This window comes from Drosophila subpulchrella, chromosome X (assembly GCF_014743375.2).
Source record: "Drosophila subpulchrella strain 33 F10 #4 breed RU33 chromosome X, RU_Dsub_v1.1 Primary Assembly, whole genome shotgun sequence".
NCBI classification, from domain to species: domain Eukaryota; kingdom Metazoa; phylum Arthropoda; class Insecta; order Diptera; family Drosophilidae; genus Drosophila; species Drosophila subpulchrella.
In genome coordinates this window covers 24318407-24342419 of record NC_050613.1, presented here as the reverse complement: position 1 = coordinate 24342419, position 24013 = coordinate 24318407, and the positions used below count along the sequence as shown (strand labels likewise).

Genomic DNA, 24013 nt, shown 5'->3' with positions numbered 1-24013 from the left:
AGGTAGCAAATGTTAAAGGTATAAATTGTCTTTATGTATAGGCGTTTATTTATATTATTATATTTATATATGTATTATAATAAACCTTGCTTTTCTTTTAACTGGAAGCTGTAATATTCAATCCGAGTTATTTACAACGTCTTCCCATCGCCAGTGTCCTCCAGTTTGCTTTGTTTAACTTTAGGGCCGAGGCAATACTTTTTATCTACGGTTCGCTTCCGTGTGTACGTATTAGAAATATATATATATTATATCGTTTTGAAGATGCCTAGTAGTCTATACAATACGCTTACTCCTTGCGCTCTATACAACATCGTTTTTTTTTCTGGTTCTGTGCTCCAAGCGCTCTAACAACAAAACGTTGGTACGTAGGTGAAAATGAAAAAATTGAGTACATTCGCTAGTTGACCTAGAAAGCAAAACAAAAGCAAAGCAGCTCATCCTCTGGCGCCTGGCCGGATCCTCAAGTTTACAGAACAAAAAATACAACAGTAGAATTATAAGACGCGGAAATCCATTAAAACTTAAGCATTTGTACATGGGCCAAAACGCGGGGAATACATTAAAAAACTATCAGCTCAACGATCTCCCGGTCTCAACCGGTTAACCGAAGCTCCAACAATACTACTACATCTTAGCCTAGGTTCTCATCTGACTGAAAAAGGACTGACAGGACTGGGTTTCCTCGAAAACTGTGGTACTAAGGGTACTGGACGTATTCGATGATGGCTGGAACACAACGGAACACTTGCTGAACTGACCCACACTCGGTACGACTTAATACATATGTATAGTATATATATATATATATATATATATAGGGCTTAGCTGATGCAGGGCATGGGCATATTCGATGGAAATGGACAACAAAATATAAACATTAAACAGAACGCGGGTGAATATAAGGCGGCGCCGATCGAGCTATGCTATTTAACTATACTTAGACATATTCTTGTAGAACACACGGGTCGATCCTTGATGCTCCTCCCTCTTTCCCGTCGAAACAACGTGGGTTAACTTATGCGAATCTCTTATCTAGGACAAACTGCAGATGTTGCCGCCTCTGTCACCGTTGCCGCTCCTGCTGCAGTTTGCCCTCCAGTTTGTGCCATCCGATGCCGGGGGTGTGGGTGCGATTGCGATTGCTATTGCTAGTGCGGGTGCAACTGTAACCTCCTCCTCTTCCACATTCGCTACCATTTCCATTTCCACTACCGCTCCCACTCCCGAAACCCCATCTCAGTTGGGACTCGCGTCTGATTCCACTGGCGCCGAACGAGTCGGACTGTTCTTGCAGACACACATGTTGAAGAACTTGCTTCTGACTTCCTCGATGGAATAGTCCACCTCGATGGCGGGGTAGCTGGACTTCTGCAAGTCGGAAGGAGCCAATTAGTCAATACATACAAGTATTTATAACAACTGAGGGGTGTAGGACATACATTTTGAGTTAGATTCTGGCCACGCAGCATCTGCCAGTTCTCCAGTGTGTGCGCATACCTCAAATACTTCTCAAAGTCGTGCAGCGTTTCGTAGACGTGGCACAGACCCAGGTAATCGTACTCCAGGCCCGAGTACGAGTGACCAAACAGACGCAGGCCTGACAATTAGTTTATGATTAGGTAAGAATACACCAACGAAAAGATTCAAGAGTTTACACTTACTTATGTCAATGCTGCGCAGGTAGAGCTTCTCGGCATCTCGGTACTTCTTCATCTGGTAGTTATACAGTGAAGCCAAGTGGCCGATGGACAAGCCCACCTCGTAGTCGAAGGCACCTAGCAGATCAGTCTTGATTTTGATTGCCTTTTGGTGCATACGTTCCGCCTCCTCAAAGCGGTTCATCGTTTGGTATAGACGCCCCAGATTTCCATAGTGCTTCGCCGTCTGCACATTCACCTCGCCGAACACTTCAAGGGATAGGAGCAGGGCGAAATTGTGCAGCTCCTCGGACTGCAGCAGCAGATCCTCCTCATCCATGCCATCGGCCATCTTGTCCAACGCAATCTCCTCCAGCAGCAGCGCCTTTACGCGCTTCGCCGAGGCCAACATTAGGTGATTGCTGGGCACCAGATTCTTCATTATGTTCACAGCCTTGTCCACGTGATCCTGAGCACAGCTAAAGTCACCCGTGCTGTACTCGTGTACATAGTAGGCGTACGACAAGTCCTCGTGGGCAATGGCCACGTGGAAGTTCATGTTGCCAAAGATGCCGCGACGCACGGCCAGCGCTTCCTTGTACACGTTGACCGACTGGAACACAGAGTCCACGTTGAGTAGGAAAAATCCGTAGTCCAGCAAGGCATCGCCGTACTTCTGATGCGTAAGTCCAAAATGTTCGCTGTGGGGAAGAAAAATTCAATATTTGGCTTGTGAAAAATTTAAATATAAAGATTGTTTGCTTATCTATGGATACGATAGAAACCCTTTTGTGACCTCAGTAATAAGGTTTGTGATCAGTTTAAAATAATTTCTTAGTGAAATAGCAATAGTTAAGCAAAGACTATTTGACTTTTTGCCCGACAAGCAGCGAAAAGAGAGAGAAGGGCGAGGAGATGCCAAATCCATGGACTTTTGTGCTTACCGAGCGCGACGCACCGCCTGGCAGATGAGCAGATTGGCCCGAGCAAAGTCCCTCTTGACGACACAGGCCTTGGCCGCCTGTCGCAGAACATCGATGATGATACTGGTGATTAAGGGAGAGATCATCAGTAAGATTTAGGCTAGAGAATGAGGGAAAGGGACAGAAACTCACCGCGGTGGCGCAGATCCCCTCAGGTGTTGCATGGCCAGACCGCTCCATATATGGCTGTAGTTGTACTCGTTGCGGGCAAAGTACATGGCCGAAATCTGGGTATAGGCTATGGCCACCAGCTGGCCAGGCACACGGCTATGGATCGATTTGTTGAGGCCGACCAGTTCGTCATAGGTGCGCTGGGCCAGCTTGAAATTGCAATGGGCCGATTCAGCGTATAGGAGGCTTTAAGAAATAGATAGCATTGATTAGTTGGCATATAGGCTTGAATGATATTTAAATATGTTTAAATTGCTTTATTGCTGTTAGCCAAAGTTCGATAAGTGGGTTAAAGTTGATGTTTGGAAATGGAAGTCTTTGGATTTAATGAATTTAATAAATTACCGCTGCAGGCAGTCGAGACGCATCTCCAGCCAGTGTTTGTGGGGCGGCAGGTGCTTCAGTCTTCCATTGAGGCATGCCAGAACGGTAATGCTCTCCTGCATCCACCCGGCCTCCGAGAGGAACGATCCGAGGCGCAGGCCCAGGTCGATGGCCCGCAACTCCTCGGCGGGCAACTCCTCGACGGCAGCCTTGTTATACAGCGTGAGTTCGGCCAGGGATGGCACCGGGGATTGGGGTTCCTGTATGGACATGCATTGGGAAGGGCGCTCGAAAGAACTGGAACTGGGACTAATGCTGGCGCCCGTCTGTATATCATAGATAAGCAGCTGGTCTAGATCCGAGGAGCGGTTCTCCAATGCTGCCTGATCCTGGCTAATCTTTTCCGCCTTCAACAGTGGCACTTCCTCTTCCTCCTGTCCGGGGACTCCATAGCGCGACACATAGTTTTCGCTAAGGCGGCTGGCCAGCATCTTTTTGCTGGCCATCAGTGAGGCCATTATGCGCAGCAACTTGCTGCGGGCAGCAGAGTAGCGAACGAGTCGCGAGAACACCTCCAGCTTGACAAGCTCCTCCAGCAGTGTGTCCTTCAAGGACTCCTGCTGCGACATCTGTGGATGAAGAAACAGAGAGTATTGATTAGGCATTAAGTGAAAAGCCAATGGGGACTGTGTTATGATAAGCAGCAGGGAAGTCGCCAATTAAGGTCAAATGAAATAACTTTAATAACTTCAAAATGGGTATATTCAACAAAAGTGATATTTTACTTCAAGTAAAAGCAGCTGGTTAAGTGTGGTTTACTTAAAACTTTAAGATAGATAGATAGAACATCGATAGTCCTAGTTCAAAAACAAAACGATCTTAGTATTGGAATAGCAAATGGCTCGCTAGCAAGAGCAGATAAAGACATCCAATCAGCGGACAATGGAATTTGCTTAGCCATTATCAGCAAGTTCAATGGCTCTTCGGCCAGCAGCTGCGCCATATAAGCAAGGTCCATGCTTCACTGCATCCCCCATCCATCCCAGAAAGAGCCGCGCAATTTCCGAACAGGACAATCAAAGGGCGCTGGACTCATCCGACTGGTTGGTTTATTTTTAGAATCCCCCCTTCTGCTGCCCTGCCATGAGGCTTCTGTTTATAAATTACATTGTAATTGCCACTTATTATGACAATCCATGTATGGAATCGAAACCTCTGGCTGACCAACTATGTATGCTCGGAACCACCTGTGGGTCTGTTGGCTTGGGTTTCCTTCCTCCGAACGAAATCCATCTGAAGGCATGCACCTCCAGTTGGTGTGGAGTCCAAGCGAAACTGATCCCTCGATGGCGATTTTCAAGTTGTAAACAAATAAACAGCAACTTTTAGTTCCGGAATTTGAAGGTTATTATTCGATCAGTTCAATCAAAATAAACAAAGGTTTCATTTGATGGACTTCAGTGGGATAATTATCTCACAACAAATAAGAAACATTTTAAACGATTGCGAAACATGTCAACAAGAATTTAATGCATTTCTGGGAATGAGGTCCATAAATTTGGGCCTATCAGAAATGATCGCTTTGAGATTCCATGAGTGTTAATCTGCAATTTTCCCCGGTGCGATTCCGCGAAGGTCTCTCTTTCTAGGGTTAATGGGCCCACTGGCGGGGTGTAAACAATTTAAGCGGAAAAGCAAACACAAACAGACAAGTGCCATACCCCCCTCAATCCTCAATCCCTGATAATGGGTATGAGAGAATGGTAATTGCCAGTGGCGAAATACGGACGGGGAGTTGAGATAAGGTAGCGGTCCAACCAGTGCTGTAATCGCAATGATCGTCGAATGGAAAGGGTAATACTTTCTTTGGGGTAACTACATCTTAATGGGAAAGATACTTTGTATCAACCTTAATATCAATAATCATGATTCCAAATATTCAGGTTCTAGATAACAATTTCTGATATGATTCTTTACTGTTTCATAATTCTAATAGGAACTTTGGTAAATTCCATTTCAAGTAAGATGTTCTTTACACTTTATAAACAGTGAGTAGGGAAGTATTATGTACAACATATTTATAACGTGTGTGAAAAATGGTATTGTTTACAATACAGAATTTCAAGAACTAGGGCATAAACACATGTTAATAACTTGATTTTAAGGAACCTAGCTCATAATACTAACATAAAAAATAGGAAAGCAACATCATAAATAGGAAAGCTTTAACAAATAATACTATTTTAAGGACTGTTAATCATAATACCAGCATCACAAATGGAAAATCTCAAGGCTTCAACTATCTATAGAAGATAGAACCAGCCAAGTATTTGGTTAAGCAAGGTATTTCCCCCTTACTGGCTGCCAACGATTACTGGTTATGATAATGGGTTCCGATCTTTCGGGAACGATGGAGAACGCGGGGGGATGGTGATGGTGAGCGAGAACAACACCATAACACTCACCATTTCGTAGACATCGATGAGCAGGTTGCGCGGCAGTTCCGCCAGGCGGCTAATCCTGTCCAGCGCCGGGACCTTGGTGTTCATACTCCCGATGAGGCACTGCAGCGATAGGTCGTATAGGGATTTCGGGGAGTTGCTGGGACTTGGATTTGGATTTATATTTAGGGCCGCGAGCTGTTGGCCAGCCATCTCGCTCTATTGCTTTTTCTTCTATTTCCTGAACACCTTAAGCGCCTCTTCGTTTATCGATGGTAGCAACCTTTTTTGGGGGGGGCGGGGTCTCGCGGGAGGCGTGGCACTCTGCAACAAGTTGGGATTTGTTTCGAAATTCGTTGGAAAAAAGGCATTCGCACACGTGCCGCTTTTCTTGGAAGAGCGCGCGACAAAGGAAAAACAATGGACAAGCACAAGCATGTCAAAGGCGGCCGCAAAGAGATCTGGTTTTTTCGAGTGTGTTTCGCACTTCACTTCACTTTCTTTTGAGGCGTTCTTCGGTTTTCGTTTTTCTGTTTTCGGTTTTCGGTTTTCCTTTCTCTGCCAGCGCCGCTGCCCGCGTGCTGCCTTGCTTTTGCCTTTGCTTTTGCTTTTCGCTGCTTTTGCCTTTGATTTTGCTTTGTCGCTGCTGCGATTGTTTTGCTTTCGCTCGAATTCGATTGGTATTTTTATTTGGCACTTACACAACTGGGAACACATCTAATTGTCGGGGCCCCGCAGCTAAAGTCGTATTCCTGGCCCACGGGTTATGCGCAGGGAATTGGGAAATCGAAATGGAAATTGTATTGTGTTTCTTTGCTCCAGCACTTTTTCTCTTTATTTTCGTCAGTGTGACCGCGCCGGTGAGAAATACCAAAATACCTCAAAATAATACCAATTTACTGCAGTTTCAAGAAATACCATTACGATACCTTTATTTTTTATGAATTTTATTAAAACAAATTCATTAATAGATTAAATTTCATATATTAATAAAATTACTATATTTATATTATCACTAAAATGAAATATTAGTATTTATTGGTTACCCCCTTAAATTTATAGTAAGGTAAGATAAACTTAAGAAATGCAGGGAATATTTAGCAGAGATGTCATGCTTTTTAAAAGGCAAAATATGGACAACAATATATTGCAGAAATAAGTGACAATTTAAAACAAACAAAATTTTAAAACAAACGCCTTGCATACAACTGGAAACAATAAGATTTGGGAATACCCTAAATGTTTTTCTAAAATGTTTAAATATACCGGAAGAAGAAAAATACCAATGGCATATTTTACTGGCGGTTACATGCCAACTTATTTAAAACTTTGAATTCTAATACATTGGAGATGATGTGAAATTGATTTTATTGAATATTAAAATTTGTTTATAACTAGATCTTGGTGAAATCATCTAAGATGGTGATTGGTCGGTGAAGAAGGGCTGGCATACTTGCACCGAACACCCGATCTTCCTTCCTAGCTTCATTTCATCAGACCATCAGACCCCTCTCCTCGTCAAAAGAGATCGATGGAGTCGTCCTCGATCTCCACCAGGGCAAAGTCGGAGGTGCTGCCGAACATCCACCAGTGGCGCAGGATGTTCCGGATGAGCAGGCAGCGCGTGGTGACGAACTCGAAGAAGTGGAAGAACAGGGCACTGGAGGTGAGCAGGGCGCAGGAGGCGACAAACACCTCCTGGACGGTGAGCTGCTCGGTGCTGCCCTGGTTGAGGTTATCCATGCACTGCAGGACCTACACAAAAGCCATTAAGGTGGTATACAAATCCCTACCTAATCTGGCCAAATCTCACCTGCTGCAGAATGATGTGGGCCAGTGGCATCAGTGAGGCGCTAAACAGTAGGTGCTTAACAATCAGTCCGCAACAGCGACCGCAGCAGAAGGTCCGCACCATCTGCTTCAGGCTGACCCGCTCCTCCGAGATGTCGAAGACCGCATTGCAGATCTCGCAGCGATTATCCCGCCGGTGCATGATCCAGCGTTTCAGGCACTTGAGGTGGATGAAGCCCTGCAAAGGTCACCTAGATGCCATAAGCCACCCATGAAATCTTAAGATATCTTTAGCTCAAGGATTCCCTTTCTTACATTCCACGAACATTAAGAATCTGAAGAATTCACATTTACGTGCTTTACTATTTATAGGGTTTATCAAGGATGGAAATATTTCCGGGATCTACGCAAGTTTTTTTCGTGAATGCCAAAGAGGACTCCCCGAACCGGATATTCTTATCAGGGGTGGCTGGATAACGCCCACTTACCACGCTACGTAGATGCCATAAGCCACCCCATAAAATCTCAAGATATCTTTAGCTCAAGGATTCCCTTTCACACTCTCCACGAACATTAAGAATCTGAAGAATTTACATTTACGTGCTTTACTATCTATAGGGTTTATCAAGGATGCAAATATTTCCGGGATCTACGCAAGCTTTTTTCGTGAATGCCGAAGGGGACTCCCCGAACCGGATATCCTTATCAGGGGTGGCTGGATAACTCCCACTTACCACGCTACCTAGATGCCATAAGCCACCCCATGAAATCTTAAGATATCTTCAGCTCAAGGATTCCCTTTTACGCTTTCAACGAACATTCCGAATCTGAAGAATTCGCGTTTACGTGCTTTACTATTTATAGGGTTTATCAAGGATGGAAATATTTCCGGGATCTACGCAAGTTTTTTTCGTGAATGCCGAAGGGGACTCTCCGAACCGGATATCCTTATCAGGGGTGGCTGGATAACTCCCACTTACCACGCTGCCCTTGCAATTGCACGGACATTTGATGATCTCCATGTCGCTGCGGTTCCAGCGGCAAATGCGGCACGAGTTGCCATTCTCGTTCGCCGAATGGACGCTCTCCTGTGAAGGACGTCGGGTTATCGGTGGCAGCATCCGTTGTCGAGCCGAGGATATTTCAAGGGCGGCCATTGAGGCGGTGGGCGTGCCACTGGCTAGCGGAAGAACCGCCGGATTAGCGGCAGCCAATGCCATTTCCGGTGAACAATTAACATCCGCTTGTGCTGTCGTGGGCGGCTGGACGGCAAGGGGCGTGGCACTGCCGGTGGCCACCAAACCATTTATCAGGCGGAGGGTGGTTGCCTCCGAAAGAACGTGCTGTTGATGCGACATGTTGCTTGGGTACACAGATGGAGATGTTGCTGCGTGCACTGCTTGCTAAACTGCTTGGCGGTATTGGCGTGTGTTCTTGAGTGCGTTACGAACCAAATTTTGATATACAAATTTCTACACCGAATTTTCCTGCGACATCTTACATACAACTTGAACGTTAGACTTTCACCGAGTTATGGAACACATTGACGAAAAACAAAAGGCATACTGAATATTATAAAACCTTGCAGAAGGTAATATGATTTTAGTCAGAAGTTCGCAACGCAGTGATTCCATCTACTGGCATTCAAACCTAGACATTTTTTGTTTTTCCCATTTTCGCAAAAACACAAAAAAAGCGAAATTTGGCCAAAAAATAAATTTCATAAAAAGTGATGGGAATCGTTAGCATAGGTTGTCAACTGCTCAAAACCGTAGGCCTCTTAGCTGTACGCCTTGATTTGGTCAAACTACGATGGAAAAACTGTAAAAAATGTTGTCTATTTTGACTAAAATCCGAACCCTTAGTCCCGAACCCTCAGTCTTTTGGCTGGCATAATGCAAGCACTAGTCCGATTGAGAAATGTTATACCTCGTTGAACTCGTAATTAAAATTCGAATCGACTGTCATTTAAACCTAGAAATTTTTTAGTTTTCCCATTTTTGCGCAAAAATAGATGATGTAACCCCTTACAAAAAATTAAAAAATCGGTCCAAAAAATAATTTCCCGAAAAGTGATAGGGATTGCTAGCATTGGTTGTCAGCTGCTCAAAACAGTAGGTCTCTTAGCTGCACGCCTTGATTTGTTCAAACTACGATGGAAAAACTGCAACAAATTGTGACTTTTTTCTGACTAAAATTCGAATCCTTATTTTTGGCTATAAAAAATCAGTCTTTTGGCTGGCATAATGCAACCACTAGTCCGAATGAGGAATGTTATACCTCGTTGAGCTCGTAATCAAAATTCCAATCGACTGACATTTAAACCTAGAAATTTTTTATTTTTCCCATTTTTCGCAAAAATAGATGATGTAACCCCTTACAAAAAATGGAAAAATGGGTAAAAAAATAAATTTTCCGGAAAGTGATGGGGATTGTTAGCGTAGGTTGTCAGCTGCTCAGAATGGTAGGTCTCTTAGCTGTACGCCTTGATTTGGCCGAACTACGATGGAAAAACTGCAAAAAATTGTGTATTTTTTGACTAAAATCCGAACCCTTATTTTCATTTATATAATTTTTTCCATCCATTTCCGTTTACCCCCAAAAAAACACACTTTGGTTGGGTTTCATTTGCTTTTTTTGATTTCTTTGCGGCCTTTTCAATGCCATCGGTTAGTAAATGTTTCGTTCTCGTTACACGTACGTACATAGAATATATGTTTAATATTACAGTAATTCATCAATGTGAGCGACGGCATCGAGACGTATCTTTATATACTTTATATCCATTGTCGATGACCGCCAGCAGGGGTTAGTAGCTGCACTGCTTCTTCTCTCCACAATTAAAATTATGACAAAAAAATATATAAATCAACAATTATTTGCATAGTTTCTGCTTCAAGTTCGATAACAAATAATAATGCGTAATCGTAATAATAGTAAAAAAGGGTAAAACAAACACAAAAAACGTACAAAGAGTCGACTGTTCACGTTCGACGAGCCATTTGCGCTTCGGTTGAAGAATATACATATGCCGATTATACAGTTAGATATTCGCAGGATGACGGGGTCTTCAGAGTTATAATAGATTATGGGATATATGGGAGGGAAACATGGGAGGGTAGCAGGATTGTAGGGTGTCGCGTGTCTTAACACAAAATGCCAAAGGGGGTGTGTGTGTGGGGTGTATGCTTAAAATTTAATGAGTTGCTGCTGTTGCTGTTGAGTTGACTTGGATTTGGATCTGGATTTGGACTATTCTGCTGCTGCTGCCACTGCTTTCGATGGATTCACTGACAGTTCCGGAAACGGCGATATATGCTCTGCACGTAGACGAACACGCACTTCCAGTCGGGGCGACTCATCTCCACCATGTCCTCCACATCCAGCAGTGGTGCAATGCCAGCCTTCTCACTGCGGAAACACAAAGGGATAAGTTAGATATCACATAAATCAAATAAATATAGCCCTCGGAAGCTTATAGGCTTCAAATATTATTTTAAAATATTTCTTGGTATTTCTTTTAGAAGTATTTGTGTATTTTAAGATACCAAAATACCAAAATATTATATATTTGTATTTTTTTTTCAAATTGACTTTAAATTGTGGGGCTCTTTTATTATTATTAAATAGATTTTTAAGGAATTATATAGATTTTTAAAGAATTTTTGTATATGTTGAGTACAAAAATTAGGTACTTAAAATCTCCACAGTTAATATTAATATTATATTTCACAAAAATAGCTCACAAATAGCTGTTTTTAAAAGTATTTGTGTATTTTAAAATCCAAAATACCAAAAAAAATTTTATATTTGTATTTTTTACAAAATGACTTTAAATGAAATGACTTTGTGGGGCTCTTTTATTATTACTATATAGATTTTTAAAGAATTATATCGATTTTGTATTATATAGATTTTTAAAGAATTTTTCTCCACAGTTAATATTAATATTATATTTCACGAAATAGCTCACAAATAGCTTTTTTTTAGAAGTATTTGTGTATTTTAAGATACCAAAATACCAAAAAAAAAATATATTTGTATTTTTTTCAAAATGACTTTAAATTGTGGGGCTCTTTTATTATTATTAAATAGATTTTTAAAGAATTATATAGATTTTTAAAGAATTTTTGTATATGTTGAGTACAAAAAACAGTTAATTATATATATTATATTTCGCAAAAACAGCCTGCTTTATTCAAAATGTATTTTCTTGAAAATCTATAGCATACAATCGGGGGCGTCCCACGGTGCGTATACTTACTCAGCAACGCTGAAGGCCAGCTCGAAGTTGTGTCGTCGCGTCTGCTTGGTTAGTGTGGTGTAGTCAAATGCATCTGGCAAGAAATGGTGTATCAGCGCACAAAAGGCCAAGCCGTCTGACCAGCTCGAGCTAAAGTTGCTTATTTGGACGTTCTGCGAAACAATACACATACACACATCATTTACATTCGGTGATCGGTTGTGATCATTAATGATCGAGCGCTTTCTTTTTGAGATGGTTGGCTGATACTGGGGGTTCATTTTATTATTATTTTATTCACTTTTTTGATGGCCCTTGAGCAAAAGCAAAAGCATTTTTAGTTTGAGATTCCAGCCTCCATTACTAAACTAAGAGACTAACTAGATAAAACTAGGGTCAACTAGGTCGAAACAATAACAACAACAGCGGCGATAACTCTAGCGATTAAGCGAAATTGACAATGAAACGATAAGCGGTGATCGATAAGTATCGGCAGCAAAAGCGATAAGCCGGAAACGGAAATGGCATCCATCTTTCTATTTCCTACTTTCTCATTCGTGCAAGTGTGTTCGTGTGCAAGTGTGAGCGTGTGAGTGTGTGTGTTTATGTATGAGTATTGGAGGTAGCTTTCAAGCTCAGCCAAAGTTAGACGCTGTTAGATGTTTTTGCTTTTGTTTATTTTGTTTGTTGCTAGGTTGGTTTTTGATTTGTCGTTAGATTGCTTGTTAAATATGGCAAAAACTAAAATAATAACATCGGAGCGAACGGCAAAACTAAAGAAACGGTATTAAACTAGCCTTCTGGCAGTTGAGGTCAAAATAAGGCGATTACTTCTATGGGGTTTCGATTAAATCAAATAATATATTAAGCGTTTCTTAAATTACTCTTTAAACGCTAAAACAGTTTTAAAGAAACATCGAAAACATTAAAAATCGAAATTTTATCAAATCGATCAATCTATTATGTTCGATTATTTCGATAACAACAAGAAGCCTTTTATTTTATCACTTTTATAAACTATCAAAATCGAAATTTTATTAAATCGATTAATCAATTATTTTCGATTATTTCGATAACAACAAGAAGCTTATTATTCGTAGCTCAAGTAACTAGGTATGTATATGTGATCAATTTTCTCAAAATCGTTTTATTTTGACCTCAAATGCAATTAATAATTAACAAACAATGGCAAGGGTAACAAATATTGGGCTGTGGCTGCGGCATTTCATTTATATTTTAAGGACTCGCTTGGTATTGGTTTTTGTTTGTTTTTTGGTTTAGGTTTTGGATACCTCATATTCCTGCGTTTTATGCTGACACCACTGCAGAAGTTGATCCTTGACAGTGGCGGCGCGCGCATTTAATGCCGGATCGGTAAATTTGAACAACGGTTGTGCCGAACCGCCGGGGGTCGTGGGTGTGCTTGTTGTTGGAGATGATCTGAACAAATGAGTCAAGGTTGGAGGATTGCAGAAGTTTTAGCGAAACTCACACAAAATCGGTTCATCTTCATGTTGTTCTTAATTTCTGTTTTTTTTTTCTTTTTTTGTCTGTGTGTTTTTTGTTTGATTTTTTAGTTCGATTGTGTTAAGTGTTTTTTTTTTTTGTATCTTTTTATTTTTGTGTGTATGTGTGTGTATATATATTTTCATTTTGTGTTAGCAAGAAACAACAACAACAATTATTTGAATACCAAAAAAACTTGGAAATGGAACAACTAACGCGAAGTTTTTATTGGTTTTCTCTCAACGAATTTTGGATTTGGGTTTTATTTTTTCGGAATTTTTCGTTCGCCGAAGAAAAACATAATACAGACAGAGATAGTCGGGATAGAAGAGAAAATAAGAGGGAAGGTCGAGTCCAGTTTCCATGGGCCAACTTAAAAAACAGAGGGAGACAGTTGGGTGGTCTATGTACATAAAGCGAAATCACTTTCCCCCTCACTAGATCATCTTTCTTATCAAGTTTTCTTTTTTTTTTTCTGGGGAGACGATACTACGACAAACTTCCATAGAGAACCAACACCAGAAATCGTGTATGCATGTGTGTGTTAGGAGGGACGGTGAAGATTGTGCTTATATTGTATACATCCAATGTGTGAGTGTGCGATGTCCTCCGATAACCAATTGAATTATTTGAGTATGTGACTTGGAGAAGCAATCGCAAAAGGTGCTCTAATTATTGGTCAAGTTTAATTTTTAGGGCAGAAAACAGTTGATTCTTAAAGACATAAGCCTTAAAATGCACTTCTAGATTGTTAAAACTTAAAAAACGATTTTTTCGATTTATTTCAAAGTTATCGAATCAGTGTCATAGAGACATAATCTGTACTGCTTGCACTGCTTGCTTCTCCAATTACCATCGAATCGAAAAATGGGTGACCTGCACAAATGTTGGCTTGTGTGTATAGTATAGTATGCCCTCGCTACCGTCGATATATGTATGTATGTATTTATGTTTTTATGTTTCTATACATAATGTATGGAATAATCTGAATTACAGGTGGTCTACGAGTGAATACTTACTTTTGCGCCTGCTGGGCGGCTGCCTGCTTGTCCAGCTGCTTGAATTTAGCCAAGGGCGAAATGTTTTTGGAGGCAGCACTTCCGCTGACAGTGCGAGTGGTAACTACGGAAATGGAGAGTATTCCAGTTAATCCATCCATCCTATATGGCATATCATATCCCATGACCGTTTAACTCACCCTTTGTTGTCGTTGTGGTCACAGTGGCACCGCCATCCTTGGACTTAGTTTCCGTTCGCTGTTCGCTGGACGAGGAGCTCTTATGCTGGGCTGCTGTGTGAATAGAGTTTTTTAGGGATGCGGTTTTGGTTTTTCGTTTTTTTTTCGGGTTTTTTTTTTTTGGCAGCAGGTGGAAGAAAAAAGAGAAGCAAACAAATTACATTGATTAGTTTTGGGGCATGCACAAAATGAATTACACAAAAAATATCAATCAGTTTTGGGTAATCAACAATTCTCTTGGGTTATTCAGAATTACATGTGTTTTGTATCTGGGCAGGCAACAAATTTACACACTACGCAACGTATTGGAAAACAACACAAAAATTCGTTTGTTTTCTCTTGGTTTTTAATAATATCAGCTACTACATAAAATTCAAAAATCAAATTGGCATTATTCAAGCTTTCACACACACGGGCACGGGATTTTTTTTGCAGTGTGTGTGGTTTTTGTAGTCCCCATTTAAAAGGAAACGCGCTACGGAAATCATACAAAAGAAACAATCAGAAACCGTCGCTAATGGTGTGGACATGACTGTGGCGGTGGTGGTGGTGGTAGATGCTTCTGCATGGGTGTATTCGTGTATTTCCTTTTCTAATACACTGAGAAAAATCCAGTGCTTTAAACCTAAAGTTGGCCATTTAAGATGTTCGATCATTAAAGGATATAACTTATATTATATAAGTATGAAGTGTTTTAACAGTCCTTTACAACTTACTTATACATACAATTATCCTTTTAAGTTCAGCTTTAAATATCCAATTTTAGGTTATATACATATTTTAAAACGTACATTTTTCATTTGTGTAATTATGAAAGATATAAAAACTCATGCAAAAAAATAATATACAGTTACAGCTAAAAATCAATAAACAGCATGCTTTAAATCGAGGGACAGGGAACAGGAGCAGATCAGCAGATCGGCAAAAATATATAGACATAGATAAAAACCAAAAAAAAAAGAACTGATCAATAAAATAAACGAAAAACACTGTTTCCTCATCTCATCTGTTTTTTTGGGAGTGTTAGGATAAAAAAAAGAAGATATAACATATGTACAAGGGACGACAGAGAGAGAAACAGTCGATTAAAAAAGGAGGGACAACATGGGGGTTTCTTTTTGCTGCTTCCGCTTTTCTTTTCAATTTTTGTTTATGCTTTTTGCAATCCTTGCTGGACCAACCAACCAACCAATCAACCAGTCAATCAATCAATCAACCAACTAACGAACGAGCAAAACGTAACAAAACGTAACAGAACGTAACGTAACGCAACGTAAGGGGAGTGTAAATGGGGTGGATAAGCGCTAAAGGTCGACGCAGTTTAACATTTCCACACTTGGCTGAGTAAAAACTTTCAGGCAAAACAAATATGTACAAGAAAAACACACACACACGCGCACATGTAACACATACAGCTGTCTGTAAAATAATAGCATTGACAAGTTATCAAATATTAAGTGTAAGATCAATGAAGAAGGGGATACTTTAAATCAAAGAGCAGTCTCTGTAAATATTTTCCAAAAGTTATGGGTTCATAGAAATCTAAAAATTTTTACAAAACCTTCATAATTATTTTTGTTAAATTTATACATTTAAACCTATAATCTACAGAACTATTTATACCATTATTTTGATTTCGGCTGTATGTGTTCTTATGAGGTGTGTGCGGTTTTTATGCTGTTAGGCTGCTGCTGGGCGGTATAGCAATATTTTATGTATTTATTATTATCTATTTTTGATTTTGGTAGTACAAGGCAGGGCAGGGGCGCTGGCAAAAAAGGGGGCGAAGGGGGCTTTCAAGGCTAGCATTCTGTACATCTGATATTTTTCATATTCAACTCACAAATCTCGCAATATTGTTCAAGTTGTTGCTATTGTTGCTTATTGTTGTTGTTGTAGTTGTTTGGGGCTTCATTGGCACGCAGTGCAGCAAACATTTATATATCTTATTTGTTTATTGTCGCGATTGAGCGTGTTTGTGTGTTTAGTGTTTTTTTAAATTGAAAAAAATGAGGAAAATAGAAACCGCCTGTGGTCCCTCAATTTTTAACTACTGCTGCTTAGCTCTTGATCGTTATCTGCATTTTTCTAACTGCTTCACAAAACTCAAATCGAACGTGGGAAAAGTGGGTGGGTGGGTCGGTTCTGGGTGGTGGGTTTAACTAAAACAAAGCTAATCCTAGGCTCAACAGTAGCGCTTGAGTAAATCAGTAAACATTAATCAGTACAGTTGCCGTTACAAGTTACAGTTATCATTCCGTTTCGATGTCGAATTTTCGATGTCGATTTTTCGATTTCGATTTTTCGATTTCGTATATCTTTATTTATTTTTTTTAGATTATTTTTTATCATGTTCTCATCCAGTTTCGAACTGGAATGCCTTTTTCTTTTTGCTTTCTTTGGGTGGGTTTAATTGTTGGCTTGAGTGGTTGAGTGGTTGGCTGGACTGTTTTGTTATATGTTTTGCTTTTTTGTTATTCTTTATTTGTTAATCTTTAGGCACCCATCATTAGCTGCTCGAAGGCATCCTCCACATTGCTCTCGTCTAGCAGATTGAGATTGGCGATATGCGGCATGGTGGCACTGCGACTGAGGCCACCGCCCATCATGGGTGCACCACCACTGCGTCCGGCAGTGGAAACATTGCCATTCGATGTGGTCAGCGAGCTCAGGGATTTTCGAGCTGCCGCCGAGAGTTTCTCACTGGTCTTGGTCCGATTGATAGCCGACTTGCGGCTGGAGGACGTCAAGGTGGTCATGGTGGTGTGCAGCTCCTCCACTTGGCCGCCAGTGGGTGACTTTTGACCCGAGAAGTAGGCAGCCACCGTTCGCTGTTTCTCACTGACCTGGGCCTTATCAATGCCCGCCTCGTATAGCTTCGGCACGGCCAGCGAGTGTCCGGACTTGGATCGCCTTAGTTCACTCGGAGATCCTGGTTGGTTGTACTTCGCCGGACTGGGACCAGTCGTCTGTTGCAGCTGGCAGATCTGATTCCACGAATCGCACTTGCTCAGCCGATTGACCCTCGATCCCGCCTGCGTTCCCTGGTGGGAGGAGTCCTCCTCGTGATTCCTCCTACTCATCGAGGTGAAGGCACTCACATTGTTGAACACTATGTTGTGGGGTATCTCATCCTCGGGCGGAACTTGTGGCTGTGGTGTCGCCGGGGTTTCCACAATACTCGGCTTAATTTGCTGATGGTGCTGTTGCACCACTGTGGTGCTGCTTATAGAGGTGGTACTGGTGGTGGTGCTACCCTGCTTATTCAGCTGCGGACTCTGATACGAGTTGGGCATGTAGTGGTGTCGCTGCGGCGGCCCGAACTTCTTCAGCAGTGGGATTTGGTCCTTGGGTAGCGAGGACTTCACTATGTCCGGCGTGTCGGGGGGTGCCGACGACTTGTACTCCTGCTCGAAGTAGGTGCTCTTCTGACTGCTCTCGAGGACATTGCCCAGACTCTTGCGACGCAGCTCGTTGATGTGCTGCTCCTTTTGCTGCTTCTGGATGGTGGTGTGATTGGTGCTATTGGTGGTGCTGATAAGGCTGGAGTTGAGGGTCTGCTGGGACATCACTCGATTCTGCAGGGGACGGCCATCGTAGCCGGAATCACCTTGGATGGTGTGACTGCGAGCACTTAACCGGGGCGCATGTCTGGGCCCATTGTTGGGTAGCTGCTGGGGTAACTGCTGAGGGATCTGCTGGGGTAGTTGCTTGGGTAACTGCTGAGGTAACTGCTGGGGCAACTGCTGAGGTAACTGCTGGGGTAATTGCTTCGGTAGCTGTTGAGGGATCTGTTGAGGTAACTGCTTAGCCAGTTGTTGAGGTAACTGCTGAGGCAACTGCTGAGGAACCTGCTGAGGTAACTGCTGAGGTAACTGCTGAGGCAACTGCTGAGGAACCTGCTGAGGTAACTGCTGAGGAACCTGCTGAGGTAACTGCTGAGGAACCTGATGAGGTACCTGCTGAGGTAACTGCTGAGGAACCTGCTGAGGCAACTGCTGAGGCAACTGCTGAGTTTGCGACTTCTTCTGAGAAGTCTGCTGTGGCACCCTCGGCCCCGTTGGCTGACTAATCTGCGGCTTGGTGCTGCGATCCACTGGAGGTCCCAAGGAACCCACCGTGGGAACTGTGTTATGCACCGGATTCGCTGTCCAACTGGTGCTGCCCAGCGACAGCGAGGAGCTGGCATTCGAGTGCTCCGAAGTGCGACGCAATCGCTGGCTCACCGTCGTGGCCATCGATTCCTGTTCCGGTTCGTCGCCGGAATCGTCCATGGGATAGGTGACCACGTAGGAGGTGTGCGTCTCACCCAGGTAGGAGTTGGCATCCTGACTGACTCTGGGTGCCGTGTATGTGGGATTCGCCTGGTAGTTGATCTGTGGCATGCTCACGGCTGGCGGTGTGGACATGGGCGAGCTGTTGAACTGGGGCTGTCGCTTGGCCTCGAAGGTGCTCAGCTGCGGGAAGAGTGGTTCCACCAGAGGCGCCTGGTACTGTCGACCGTCGGGCGAAAGGCAACCCGATTTCGGCGAACTGGGTGCCGTTAGAGGTAGCCTCCTCTGGTTGCTACCACCCACCGGCGGATTACCCGGTCCACCTCCAAGCTGCTTCATCGTGTAGAGCAAGGACTTGGCCGCCCTTGAGTTCTTGCCGTAAACCTCATCATCGCTCATATGAGCGTTCCTTCTATCCGCCACTCTGACAGCCGTTTGACTACGTGGCTTTCTCATTACCTTCGTTTCGGCTCGGTACTCCAGCATGTTGTTATCCGAATCTAGATCGAGATCATCGTCCGTATTGTCCGTCATCAGGGTGGGATTGGGCATGGTCATAAAACTCGTGGGACTGTTGGGCGGACTGTCCACGTCCACATCCACTGGACTGCTGATGTAATCGAATCTCCGGCTCCCGGGTGGCGGCAGATAGGTGGGATTGGAGCTCGTGAGTACCAGAGGAGCTGCCAGGGGATTGGTCAATGCCTCTGCATGTTCCACGGCACTTGTGAGGCACGGTTGACTTCGGTAGTTGTGGGCATTGCCACCCTGTGGTCGCCTTACTGGCGGAAAATCTGCGTAGGTAAACGAGATATTCGTGGGTGGCGGTGGTGCTTGATACATCTGCCTGGGTGGTGGTGCACCGTTTCCCGGTTCCATGGCATTGGGCAGGGATGGTCTCTTCTTGAACTCACTCAAGCCTGGGGCCTTGGATCTCAGCGAGTTGTGTCGCTGCAGATAGCCATTGTTGCCATTGGGATAGGTTGGTTGTTGCTGCTGTTGCTCCAGGTTGTCCCTCAAGGATCTCTCTTCAAAGTGATGGGCCTTGCGTCGGAAATCGCTGTTATCCACCTTTGGCTTGGCCACCCAGGGCAAACCGATGGGTGAAGTGGCCGTTGACGATGGCGAGGGTGTATTGCTGTACGAAGTTGCCGATCTGGCCTGCAAATGTTGCTGCGATTGTGGTGGCAGTTGCTGCTGCTGTTGCGTTGGTGGTTTCCAAATGGCCGGATTGGGCTGAGTTTTCTGAGCTATGGGCTTGTAGATGCCCGGCTGCAGTGGTGCTTCATTTTCGATGGGACGGAAGACGGACTGGGGAGCGTGTATGAAGTTGTTGACCTGCGCGGCCTGTTCACGCTGCTGCTGGAGTCGCAGCTCCATCTCCTGGCGCCTCTGCCGCTCCAGTTGCTCCTGCTGCTGGCGTTGCCTGTCCAGCTGTTGTTGTCTCTCGGCCTGTTGTCGCTGCAACTGCTGCTCGTAGTATTCCCGCTCCAGGCGAGTGCGCTCCTCTCGCTCGTATCGCGCCTCTTGTTCGATTCGCAGCTGTCTTTCCAATTCCTGGCGACGCTGCCGTTCAATTTGCACAGCGGCAGCCGCTTGTTGTTGCTGCTGCAGTTGCAATTGATCTCGCTGGAGTTGTTCTCGCTGGAGTTGATCACGCTGTAGTTGCTCTAGCTGAAGTTGTTCGCGCTGGAGTTGCTCTCGCTGGAGTTGCTCTCTTTGCAGTTGCTCTCTCTGCAGTTTCTCTCGCTGGAGCTGTTCTCGCTGGAGTTGCTCTCGCTGAAGCTGCTCTCGCTGGAACTGCTCGCGCTTAGAGAGCTCTCGCTGGCCCTGCTCCCGCTGGTATTGATCTCGTTGGAGCTGCTCTCGCTGAAGCTGAAGTTTCAGGTCCCTCTGACTCAACTCCCTCTGCTCACGTTGCCTCTGCTCCCGTTGGTACTGCTCTCGCTGGATCTGCTCCCGCTGCATCTGCTCGCGCTGCAATTGCTGATGATGCAGCTGCTCCTGCTTGGCCCATCCCGGCACATGACCCGGCACTGGCGGCGGCTTACCCTTGGTCGCCGTGGCCGCCGCCCCCGTCTCGAAGGTATGCTTGATGTTGCCAAACTTGTGGGTCCAATTCGAGACACTCCTGCCACCACCGCCGCTCCAGCCCAAGCCAGTCTGGTGACTCTGCTTGTTGATGAAGGCCAGGAACTTGTGATCGTTCTCCGTTTTTGGCTCAAACGGCGGCACTGCATTGTGAACGCGTCTCTTGACGCTCACCTGCACCGCCCGCTTGAGACCCAAATGCGGACCATGGTCATCCTCCACATCCGAGTCCGAATCACAGTCGGCCATGTACTTGGCCTTGGCCTTGGGTATATCGATGGTGTTGGCCCGCTTCATCAAGTGCTTTTTGCCCCCACCAAATCGACTGGAATTCGAACTGGAGTTTGAATTCGATTGCGAGTTGCTGGGGGAGTTCCCGTTGCCCTCTGGACTTGTGTTCTGTGAGTTCTGATTGGCCTCATAGCTGGCAAAGCTGACGGCATAATCACCGGACAGAGGACGTCTGTTCGTGGTGTTTGGTCTCAGTTGAGATTGATTCTGGGTGGGATTCGATGGCGTCGCAGTGGGTGGATTGATGGCTGACTGAGGCTGCGACTGCTGTTGTTGCTGCTGCTGCTGCTGCTGCTGCGGGGGTTGTGCCACAAACTGATTGGGTCGGTAGAGCTGCACGGGCACGGCACTCGAGCTGGGCGTCTTGGTCAGAGCAAAGTCCTTGCCCTCCAGGATCAGCATGTCCTCCATGTAGCGCCGGGCATCCGCCAGCTCCTCCCGACTGACGCCGACGGTGTGACGGCTGTTTCGCTGGCGACGCTTGGCGAATCGAGATTGCCGGCTGTCCGTTTCCGGTTCCGGACTGCCACCATCGGCGTCCTTCGGATCCTCGGCGGCCTTTCGATCGTCGGCCAACTTCTCGGGCGCACTGAGTCCACTCTGGAGGCGGGCCACCAGGCCGAGCAGAGCCTGCCGCTGACCCCCATCAACGGCCAGCTCCTTGCCCTGTTTCAGGCTGCTCTCCAGGCGGCTAAGGGCATCGGTCACCTCCTCGACCAGGCTGCGATTCGCCTCGCTGGCATCGCTAACGCTTCGCTGCTGCAAGGTGTCCCGCAATCCGGCGGCCAGCAGACGCAGATCCTCACCGCTCTCCGTGCCGGAATCCTCTTTCGAGGGCACGCTCAAGCGACTGGCTGTGCTGACTGATCCCCCAGATCCATTTCCATTTCCAGTTCCTGCGACTGGCATGGTCTCCGGCTTGGATTTGTCCCTGGCCCTAACCACTGTGCTAACCTGGCTACTGCTAAGACTACTTGTTTTCCTACTACCTACGCTACTACTGGTGCTGCCTGCTTCTGTTCCTGCTGCTCCTGCTCCTGCTGCAGCTGCTCCTGTGGCTCCTGTTTTCTTGGACGCTGGTCCTACTGGCAGGGACTCACCCTGAACCGACTGGACACCGTCTGTGGCCGAGGAGCTGCTACTGCTGCTGGTGGTGGTGCTACTGGCCAGCTCAACTTTGGCCAACTTTTTGCTAACACTTTCGGTGACTTGGCTGGTGGTCTTCTTCTCCACCTTTTGGACAGCTTTCTGTTGGGTGACCTCCGCCTGCTTGGTGACCTCCTTCTTGGCGACCTCCTTCTTGGTGACCTCCTTCTTGGTCACCTCCTTCTGGATGATCTCCTTGGGAGGCTCCTCCTTTTTGGGCTCGGCTTTCACCGGCTCCTCCTCCTCTTCGCTGTAGTCGGTCACCTCCTCGATGATCTCCTCATACTCGCTGGCACTGCTCTCCTCCTCCTCCTGCTTGTCCTCCTTCTGCTTCTCCTGCTTCAAATTATTTTGCTCTGCTCGCCGCAGCAAAGAAAGTCAAGAGATAAAGGAGAGATTTGTAGATAGAGGGATAGAGCAAGTGGTGAAAGGCAAAGACGTAAGACTCGCAACGAGAAAGAAATCAAGCAATAAAAAACTTTGGTGAGGGGTCTGAAACTGTGGAACTGCTCAGTTGATGGAATATTTAAATATGCTGGTTAGGTTAGGATATTTGGGTGTGTCTCAAAAGTCCTAAAAACTTAAGTTACAACAGTTTTAGATCATAGGTTCTCACAGACTTTCAAGAGACCCCCACAATCCTTATATACCCATCACCACTTTATTTAAATATTCACCACTGGTCATCGATCAAAATTGAACAAACTACAATGGATCGATTCCAATTTTATGTGGGTCTTCGACGTGACTCGACTCTCACTGAGTGACGACAACATTGAACGATAGATAGTACAACAAAGTAACGATAGTAACGATAGCACTATAACGATAACGATGTGTGGACCGCGACGAGGATACGATAAATGTTCATCGAAGGGGGTGGAACATGAATGGACACGACCAACATCAAAACGCTGGGTGGTTCAGTACCTGGAGACTAACCGAGTAACCGAGGAGAAGGAGAATCGGATAAAGGCTTTAACTTTGCTCCTACTGACTTCAAATATCCTGCCTAGCTAGTTGCTGTGCGCATTATCTACAAGATACAGATACAGAACACAATATATCGATATCACTGCGTTTCCATGTGGAGATCTCTGCCTTCTCCGCCGTTGAAGAAGTGTTGAGCTAATCCGTAGGCTTTTCTTTTTGATTTTGTTGTTTTGGGTGGGGTGTATATTATATATGTACGGATCAGAAGATATATATATATAGAGACACTCACCTTCGCGTTCCGCCATAAGTTCGCGTAGACGTGCACGGATCTTGCGACGCTCCTCGTAGGTGGAGGCCTGTTCCAGCTGGAAGCGTTCGAGGATGGATGGTGATTGATCGATCGATTGATTTTTTTTTGGATGGCACGAGACTGTTTGCAGGATCTACGTATCACACTAGGTAGTACTCACCAATTGCTTGAGGATTTGCTCGTCCCAAATCTCCTCGATGTCACAAGTTGTACGTGTAACTGGTGCTGAGGAGCTAGAGCTGCTGACCTTGTTGTTGCTGTTGTTAGCTGCTGATTTGCTGTAGGTGTTGGTTATCCGCGTGGTCTTTACCTAAAAGATAGAACACAAAATTTTGGCGTTCAATACTATTCTGTTGTTTATCAACCGGAAAATTTCGTTTCTTTCTTTTTGTTTTTTTGGGGTGTGTGGGTGAGAAACAATCGCCAGCTGTTTTGGGCCTGGCTAAATAAAGCACGATGAGCACATTCGCCGGCCACACAAAATCCACGCCAGCCAGCGCAATTATTCACTTGCCAAGAGTTGCCAACGAAATTTGGTGTTTCGTGGTGGCATCTCGGACGGTGTCGATCGATGGCCGTGATAAGGCAGAAAACAAAAATCAATTTGTCAGTACAATGTGTCCTTAGCC

The 24013-nt window shown here is 44.7% G+C and overlaps 3 protein-coding genes across 22 annotated transcripts in view; all 3 read right to left on the bottom strand.

Moving 5' to 3' along the window:
• Positions 1–497: 497 nt before the first annotated feature.
• Positions 498–6406, bottom strand: LOC119557049 (amyloid protein-binding protein 2). Its single transcript, XM_037869595.1, has 8 exons — positions 6261–6406; positions 5584–5883; positions 3140–3747; positions 2756–2980; positions 2585–2686; positions 1665–2341; positions 1443–1600; positions 498–1371 (listed from the first exon to the last, which is right to left on the bottom strand). Exons 2-8 carry the CDS (start codon positions 5770–5772, stop codon positions 1240–1242), a joined length of 2091 nt encoding a protein of 696 aa, XP_037725523.1. The 5' UTR covers positions 5773–5883; positions 6261–6406; the 3' UTR covers positions 498–1239.
• A 518-nt stretch (positions 6407–6924) lies between these two features.
• On the bottom strand, positions 6925–8904 carry LOC119557017. 2 transcript variants are annotated; one of them, XM_037869553.1, is made up of 3 exons: positions 8331–8747; positions 7373–7588; positions 6925–7314 (listed from the first exon to the last, which is right to left on the bottom strand). In XM_037869553.1, exons 1-3 carry the CDS (start codon positions 8706–8708, stop codon positions 7078–7080), a joined length of 831 nt encoding a protein of 276 aa, XP_037725481.1. In that variant the 5' UTR covers positions 8709–8747; the 3' UTR covers positions 6925–7077. The 2 variants fall into 2 exon arrangements, with proteins under 2 accessions (XP_037725481.1, XP_037725479.1); XM_037869551.1 differs by lacking the exon at positions 6925–7314 and having other exon boundaries at positions 7400–7601; positions 8331–8904.
• Positions 8905–9967: 1063 nt separating this feature from the next.
• The window catches only part of LOC119558159 (microtubule-associated protein futsch), a 45162-nt gene continuing 31116 nt past the window's right edge, over positions 9968–24013 (bottom strand). For 7 of the 19 annotated variants that reach the window (XM_037871408.1, XM_037871406.1, XM_037871405.1 and 4 more), the window contains 3 exons: positions 23545–23694; positions 23364–23439; positions 16286–22494 (listed from right to left, as the gene is read on the bottom strand). In XM_037871408.1, the coding sequence (XP_037727336.1) occupies positions 16832–22494; positions 23364–23439; positions 23545–23694 (5889 nt within the window). In that variant the 3' untranslated portion in view covers positions 16286–16831. Of the gene's footprint in view, positions 10762–11614; positions 11767–12885; positions 13034–14118; positions 14222–14297; positions 14391–16285; positions 22495–23068; positions 23175–23363; positions 23440–23544; positions 23695–24013 lie in introns of those variants that run through there. The other 12 variants (XM_037871413.1, XM_037871417.1, XM_037871419.1 and 9 more) reach the window with 8 other exon arrangements.